The sequence below is a fragment of the Phacochoerus africanus genome, chromosome 3 (genome assembly GCF_016906955.1).
Source record: "Phacochoerus africanus isolate WHEZ1 chromosome 3, ROS_Pafr_v1, whole genome shotgun sequence".
Taxonomy (NCBI): domain Eukaryota; kingdom Metazoa; phylum Chordata; class Mammalia; order Artiodactyla; family Suidae; genus Phacochoerus; species Phacochoerus africanus.
Window position 1 is genome coordinate 89,981,227 of NC_062546.1, and position 8,526 is coordinate 89,989,752.

The window sequence follows — 8,526 nt, forward strand, 5'->3', positions numbered from 1 at the left end:
CTTCTGAAAATAATTGCTCTGGAGATCTGCAGTTGTGACATCATTTCGATGTGTGCGTGTTTGGGGCAAAGACCCCAGTAGGCAGCCACTGCTTTGGAGATTCAGGGATGGGGGACCTCCGTTCCTTCTGGTGACTGCAGTCCTAGGATCAGTGCCTCAATGTCACCCTATCCATCCCCACTTAGAACACTGCTAAGTGGGCGTCTGTGGCAAAAACAGTGCTCTCCCAAGGGAATCAGAGACCCGTGTCCAGCATTGCTCCGAGCACTACCTCTGGCTTCTCCAAGCTTCATTTCATTCATCTGTCAGAGAGGGCATGCAGTGTCTCTTGAGTGAAGAGAAGAAACAGACCTGAAAGCACCCAGCAAAGGATAACACCCAAGGAAGGAGCAGTCCCGTGGCTTGTGATGGTCCCATGGCTTGTGATGTTTGAATGAAAGGCCAGGCTGTCAGCTGGGGTTGGTTCCTTGGGGGAGGCAAGCCTGGAATTGGTTGGCAGGTGGTGGGGGTGTTATTCTCTCTTGGTGCCCTTGCAGTGACCCCAAGAGGCAGCTGCCCACGGCTTCCTCGGGAAGAGAGCCCTGGTGTAGGCTGGCCGCAGTGCTTGCCAGGTCACGGCCACTAGGAGCATTTCAGCAGCAGCTGCTCTGCTGCTGGGTGGGGTCCAGCAGGGGAGGACAGAGCCAGCACAAGTGACCCAGGGTGGGTAGGTAGGTAAAGAAAGGCCTTTTCTTCTGGGGCAGGAGAGTGACTTCAGGACCATGAAGAGCTGAGTGGAGGGGCAAGGGTCCTGGGGTGGAGGCACACCTGGCTCAAGGCTGGATGGGGCCAGTGATGCCCAGCAAGGCTATGGGGAAGTAAATTCTTTGAACTTCAGCTTCCATATTTTTAAACTGGAATTAATATTCAGACATCTGGGTAACATCTGGTTGAACAAGATGCCATGTGCCTCCCCTCTAGGCATGGACCAGCATAGCCCTCCTGCCTGGCTCTACTCCCATGCTGAGCTCCACCACCCCATGATCAGTGCAGGCTCTTTGCAGCTCCCTTTGGACCCTGAGCTGCATGGCCTTTTTACCCTGAAATCCTCCATCTTTCTCTCTGCCCAGGTCTCCTTCTGAACTGCCTCCCAGCTGGTGCCTGGCTGTCCATGTGTACCTGAGGTCACCTCTGCTCTAGAGAGAAGCTTCCTGTGCCCTTCTCCTTGGTCTTGTGTCTATAACTCTACAATGAACACAGGCTGCTTCTTTAATGGAGAGGGCAAAGAAAACTGACTTTTAAACTTGGAAGTGAAGGAAAGCCCAATTTTATGGCCTAAAAAGCCAAGAGGATGAGAGAGAAAGAGAGAGAGAGAGGGGAGTGAGTCCTGGGTCTCCTCAAGCATTTGCTTCTGGTTCTCAAAATCTCCCTAAGGTAGAGACAGAGGGTGGCCTGGCAGCTGCCTGGCCCAGGGGCCCTGCCATGGAGAGCTGGGCCTGGATGGGCTGAGCCGGGGCTGCAAGGTAGCCTTCATAGGTCCCTTCTCTTTTCAAATATTAACAGGTATATTTTAGAGTGGTACTGATAGAAAGCCAGATGCAATGTTTTGTCGTAAAAGTTCATTATTCACTTTTGATTTTAAAAGAATCACACCTTCATGTGGGTCTCTAAGAATTCTGAGCACTGGGTCTGATGTGGAGCAAAGAAACAGTGGAGCAAGCTTGAGCAAGCAAGGGGTCGGTGGCTCGCAAGTCACGGAACCTCTTGAGTTTCTGTATCATCACATACAAAATGGAGATAAAAATACTTGCCGGAGGGCTGCTGAGGGTGAAGTGAGATAACTTCAGCGGGTGCAGCGGTGCAGAGACTTGCTATGCTCTGAGTTAGGGAAGCCATCTCCATAAGAGGAGGGCGGGTCAGTATAATTTATAGAAGTTGTAGAAAAGGAAAAAAAAAAGGATAAAAAAGGATATTGTAAAACTAAAAAAAAAAAAGGAAAAAAAAAGGAAAGAAAAAAAAAAAGACTACTAGAGGTTTTCAGCCAGAACTGAAATTAATTCACTAAAATGAGGAATTTGGCAGAGGCTGAATGAGGGCCATTCAAGTGACAAGTCAGCCCAGGGCACGACCAAAGGAGGGAAGGCTCAGCCTCCTCAAAGGAGCTCAAGTTTGGTGTGGAGGCTGGAAAGGGTGAGAAGGGGGCCCGGTGGGGGGGGGCAGCTGTGCACCTGCTCAAGGGCAGCATCGAAGGAAAGAGAAAAATGCTGATGAGAGAAGATGTTGTAAGGAGGAATAGCTGTGGGCCAGGTGGGAGGGGAGAGGCCACTTGCTCACAGATTAGGGTACACAAGAGGCACTGGGTGTGCACAGGCCACTGTGGGCCACCAAGAGGACAGGGCTTACACAGGACTGGGAGAGGATGTGGGTGAATAAGGGACTCTCGGTGTAGACCAGGTTTGTCTACGCTGGTTGGATCTTCACCTCCATTTACCCACCCATCCATCCATCCACCCCTCCCTCCATTCATCCACCCACCCATACATCACCCATCCATACCTTCATCCATTCATCCATCCATTTATCCATTCCTCTATCCTTCCATCCATCCATTCATCCATCCATCATCCATCCATCGATCCATCGATCGATCCATCCATCCATCCATGTTTTTAAGGAGCATACTCTTTCCCGTGGAGAACAAGACAGCTGTGACCCCTATTGTTAAGGGTCTTGTGTTCAGGTGAGGCTGGGGAGCAAAGCTGGTCCTCTGTGGGTGCTGCGTGGGGAGACAGAGCTGCAGAGGGTGAAAGGTCTGCTCACAGTCACACAGCTCCTGGGAGAGGACATGGGCTCTGGCTGCCCTCAGCCCCTGGCTCTACTATGATCAGCACAGGAAGCAGCAGCATTCTAGGGCTATTGCCAGGGTGGCTCCCTGCTGGGTCTGGGGGCCTGGGTGGGCCCTAGCACCTGGCCAGATGGTTCCTCCTGTCCTTGGTATTGTTTTCAGCAGCAAATGAGCAAATGGGGCCAGAGGCAGGAGTTCGGAGGGAACCCGGCAGAAGCAAGTGAGCCAGAACCCACCGGACCACCTTCCAGCCCTCAGGCTGGGCAGTGATGAATGGACCCAGGTGCTATGCTAGTTTTACCTATAAGCTGAGATGCAAAGGGCTGGTGCCATATTCAAGGCCATGGCCAGGTCAGAGCTGGTCCACATTCAAACCCAAACCCTTAACTCAAAAGCCAAGATTCTCAACTCATCACCAGCAAATTGAGGCCAAGTGTATTTGCACCAAATGGCTTAAAAAAGCACAGCAGGGGGACCTCTGCTTGCTGGAGGCCATGTGTATGGTTCCAGCAGGGTGCCTGGCCAGCAACTCAAGAGAAAATGCCTTTCATGGTCAGTGGACTTTGCTTCCAGGTAAGCAGAGGTCACAGCCCAGAGCCCAACACAAGAGGCAGGCAGGTTTTGGGTTCAGCTGGTTTTGATCTGGCACATAATCTCCTTCACTTGAGGACACTGCTGAGAATACATGAGGTGAGGCTGGAGGTGACCCCATGTGAAAGGTGCCCAGGGCATGGCCTGAGCTGCCCTGAAAGGCTGGGTGGAGCACGGCCCTGGGCTGGAGTGGGACAGGCCTGACCACAGAGGAGGGCATGATGGCCACCAGCAGTGGGCCGAGGCTGGATCACAAGCCTGGCTGAAAAGCTATGGGGCAGTTGGCAGATTCTGAGTGTCTGCGCAAAGCCATAGCCATGATTTCCCGGGCCCAGTTCTCTTGGTGTGTGGGCAGCTGGCCCACATGTACCCTGATTTCCCCTCAGGCCAGTCTCTGCTAGCATTGACAGCCTGGCAGTGCCCTGGGGACTGGGGAGCCCAGGGGAGGGTCAGCCCTCCACCTCCAGTGTTTCATCTGAAAAATGGGTAAGAACATGCCTGTGAGACCAAGCAAGGCTGCACCCAGGCTTGCCATATAGGTACTGATGTGGTGGTTACATTAGAGACCAGCTGCTGTCTGCTAGAGCCATGCCAGAGATGACCAGCACCTGTAGGCCAGCTTTTGCTTCCACAAGCTCTGCTGACAATAGCCAAAGGTACCACCATCGCTGGGCACGGCACCAGGCCCTATGCTCTTATCTGTCACATGACCCTGTGAAGCAGCTGTTACCACTGAGGTACCATGGAACTCCCCAAAGTCAGTGTGGGGATGGGAGCAAATCCGGGTCTGACCCCACCGCACAGCACGGAGGGAGACTCTGGTCCTGCCTCTCGCTCGCCATGGGACAAGGGACACAGAATTTAACTTCTGGGGCATGTTTCCTTGCTGGGGGTAGGGGGCTAGAGAGGAAATGGGTAAAGGCCTTATGAGCTACTTCCCAGCCAAAGAAACACAGTATCTTACAGAGGTACAGAAATAAATGCAGCATCACTTGTAATTACAGAGGCAGTTTCAGAGGTCTTATTAATTAGATTGGCCAAGATAAAAACCACACTGTGAATGAGGATGTGAGGAAAATAGCCACTTGCCTTGGTTACAGGTGAGTGTTAGAAAGTCATGTGACCTCTTGGAGGGCAATTTTCCGGTGTCTACTAACATTTTAAGTGAACATACTCTTTGTCCCAGAAATTACATTCTGGGAGGGTGGGGAATTTATCTGATAAAACAAACACATGGCTGTAAATCCCTGCTTATAAGGGTTGCCAATGCAGCCCTGTGTCTGGTTAAAAAAAGAAATCAGGGAGTTCTTGTCACGGCTCAGCGTAATGAATCCAACCAGTATCCATGAGGACAAGGGTTTGATCCCTGGTCTTGCTCAGGAGGCTAAAAGATCCTGGCATTGTCATGAGCTGTGGTGTAGGTCACAGATGCAGCTCAGATCCTGTGTCACTGTGGCTGTGGCTGTGGCTTGCAGCTGTAGCTCTGATTAGACCCCTAGCCTGGGAACTTCCATATGCCACCAGTGTGGCCCTAAAAAGACAAAAAAAAAAAAAAAAAGAAAGAAAAAGAAATCAAAGACTGTGCACAATCTAATGTCCATTTGTGGAGGAGTCAGTTAAATGAAATAACCAATTCATTTATTCATATTATGCAGCTGCAGGAGGAGTAAATCTATCTATGGTGAAAAGGTGTAATCTGTAAGATATATTCTTATGAAAAAAGGTGAAGTAGAATATGTGTTTCATTTTGTACATAAAAATTGCATATATATACATATATATATATACACACATATATTACTTCTAGAAGGATTCTTATAACTCAATAAAGTTACTGCCCTTGAGGTGGGAAGAAAGTATCTTTTTTTCTCTTTTTTGGTAATAATTTTATTATTATTTTTTAATTTTAAAGTTTTATTGAAGTATAGTTGACTTACAATGTTGTGATAATTTCTGCTGTACAGCACAGTGATTCAGTTACACAGTGATTCAGTTAATAGAAAGTATCCTTTTCTATTATTAACTCCTCATTCAGCATTTACATTTGTTTGCTTTGTGTTTAGCTTGTGCTTATGGGCCTTTGGTGTTAGGCCCTGGAGGTGCTTCTGACCCTGAAGGGCATCTGATGTGCTAGGTGTCTGCCACCCACCGAGGCAGACCGGCTTGACTTGCCAGCCTTTCTCTGCTGGTGAAGGGCCTCTTCTTTCTCAATGTGGAAGGGTGAATCCTCTCCATGCAGACAGGGACCACCTCTCACCCCTCACTCCTCTGTTTCCCAGGGGGGACTGAGAGTCCCCATTAGTAACTGCCTAACTATGGGCACTGTGGAAGGTCCAGCTGCTGGCTGTGCCCAGTGCCAATGCCATGTGATATCTGGAGGGGCTGAGCCATGGCTGCAAAGGAACTGCATTTGGACTAGGCACAGTCCTCCCTTGCTTTTGCCAGAGGTGTGGCACATTCTATATAAAGCTGCCAGACCTGGCTGTCTCCTCGCTTAGCTTGACCCCTTCCATCCAGAGTCAGGCAATGGATTTCTGCACATGACTCCTTCGCAATAACCGTGGCCTCCGGGCTTATGGGAGCTGGCTGAACCCAGCTGGGGGCTGGGCAGGTCAGGCCTGGTCTGAGCAACAGGTCCTCTGGTTCCAAGCTCTGGTTCTGAGGAGCAGTGATGTAAACTTAGACAGGATATAGACACATCCTGCCTGAGTTAGCTTGAGAAACAGGGCCTGAGCTTCTTCCACAGCAGATCCAGCCCTAAAGTAAATTCTAAAGGTAATCTGGCCTGGAATGCAAGTAAAGGCTGCATCCCTGACAGTGAAGGGAAGTGTCTGCAGTCATTGGTCGGGGTCTGAAACTTGAATCCTAGAGAAGAGCTGTGGGGGTGGGGGCGGTGGGAGGACCCCAAGGCTGCCAGAGTTAGCTGGTGCCCCCCACACTGGACTCTGCAAGCTTGCAGGTCTCAGCAACTGAACTGGAGTGATTACAGTGGCCTTGGCCCCTCAGCCCTGGCCCCCACCCTCCCAACACACACTAGTATCTGACTCACACTCACAGACACACACAAACTCATGGATCCACAGGAAAGTAAGGACGCCTGACATTTATCAAGCACCTAGTACCTGTTCATCTCTGGTGAGCCATTTACATGCACATAATTCTCACAACCCAAAGCTCTCCAATGGCTCTCCCATTGTTCCCATTTTGCAGATGATGAACCAGGAGTTAAGGGAGGTTGGCTTGCTTTAGGTCCCTGTAACAAGTGGCACACAAGGTCTGCAGGCAGACCCACCCAGGTCCTCGCACACCCAGACGGGGCTGAGCACCCTACCCACACACGTACACACAGAGGCACATGGTACACAGATCCGGCCATACTGAGCCAGGCTCGGGTTTGCCACCAAAGGCACTTTTTAAAGTGGCCTATCTCCAATACACATCAGGATCATAAAAATCACTTAACGCGATTCTGTTACAGACTCAGAGGGTCCCTTTTCTGACAGTCTCTATGATCAGATGGAGCAGGGGTTGGGACAGGAGGGATCAACTTTTTTAAAAATAAAATTTTAGGTTTTCATTGCAAAAGCCCAATGGCGGGAGGCGCGCGCGGGGGGGGGGGGGGGGTGGGAGGGAGACACGTTTCGGGGAGGCTGAGCAATGTTTCAGAACACTGCTTTTGAGATTCAGAAAGAATCTCAGGGCGATTTCCTGTTGGCAAGAAAGCCTGTGCTGGTTTTAAAAAGAAAGAAAACAGGCTCGACAGAATTACCACCGCCCCAACGGTCCAGCAGAGCGACCCAGCGCCGTCTGCAGGGAGTTGGCGGTCAACTTGGAGTTTCTCAGAGCGCGGCCCCGTCCTGTCCAGAAAACAACTTTTTGTGCTTTTCTTCCGCGCCGCCGGCCGCGCTGCCTCTCCTTGCTCCGGGGCCCCGATGCTTTCGCTTTGGGAAAAGTTCTGGCCACCCGCGCTTCCCCACCACAGCGCGAGTAAACAGAAAAGCATGGATGAACCGCCGGGCCGCCTCTCCAGGCCTGCGACTCCGGACGGGACCCCACGATGCCCGGGGACGCGGCTGATGTCGCGGCGCTGAGCCCGCGGGCCCTTCGTCCTCCAGGAGGTCGGGAGCGGGCCGGAGCCCCGGAGCTCCTAGGCTAGGCTGGGCCCGCGCGCCCCCTCGGCCCGACCCCGCGGACGCTGGCCCGCGAGTACTCACCGTGGCCCGGCGTCGGCATCGACAGCGGTGGCGGCGGCGGCGGCAGCGGCGTGAGCGAGCTGCTCATCCCCAGTGGTGCGGGTGCAGCGGGTCAGAGGCCCTGGGGAGGCGGGACGGTGGCGCGCTCCTGACCCTCAGCAGCCGCAGGAGGAAGCGGCACCTGTGTCACACTCGGCGCGGCCCGAGGGGAGGGGCTCCGGCCCGAAGAGATAGGCAGCCGTCATTTAGTCTGTTATGCAGACTTGCACTAGGCCGGCAGGGTTTCCACTTTTTTTTTTTTTTTTTTTTTTAACTCACACACCCGCCCACTTCTGAAAGCTTCTGGGCTCGGACTTCCCAGCTCAAGATTCACATTTTTCTAACTCTTGTTTCTGTTTCCATCTGCAGCTACCAGATACGGAGGTTGTGGTTGAGAATTACCCTGGGTTGAGAAACTCCCAGATGTGACACGCTGCCGGCGGCAGCACCAGCAGGGACCGTGACCAAATAGGGCCAGACCTGCGTTTGAACCTTGGCTGATAGTCCTGAGGCCTTCAGCACCACCGGCTTTTGTAGCTTAGGAAGAGTTCCTGGCTTGCTGGCCCCTCAGGGGCACTGTTCCATCCTTGCACTCATGTTTGGAAAAGATTCTTAGAAAAAAGGATTACTGGACAAAGGCCTATGATTTATTTGGATCACTTGTCTGACGCTTCCAGACAGAGTGGAGTTTATGGGGAATTGACTTTATTAGGCAGTCAAAAACCGGACATGGATTTGACACTCTGGTTAGTTAAATGGAGTCCACCCCCATGACAGCAGAGAATGTCTTGTGATATGTAGCGTTAAATTCCCCAGGCACATAGAGAAAGGCAGAGAGCTTGAGCATATGTCACCCTAGTTTTAAATCCCAGCCCCAGG

General features: G+C 51.8%; 1 protein-coding gene across 2 annotated transcripts in view; it reads right to left on the reverse strand.

Moving 5' to 3' along the window:
• GYPC (glycophorin C (Gerbich blood group)) overlaps window positions 1–8,064 on the reverse strand; it is a 30,467-nt gene extending 22,403 nt beyond the window's left edge. Inside the window, exon 1 of one of the 2 annotated variants that reach the window (XM_047772145.1) lies at window positions 7,630–8,064. In XM_047772145.1, the coding sequence (XP_047628101.1) occupies window positions 7,630–7,696 (67 nt within the window). In that variant the 5' untranslated portion in view covers window positions 7,697–8,064. The remainder of the gene's footprint in view (window positions 1–7,629) is intronic. The other variant, XM_047772144.1, reaches the window with a different exon arrangement.
• Between the last annotated feature and the right edge of the window lie 462 nt (window positions 8,065–8,526).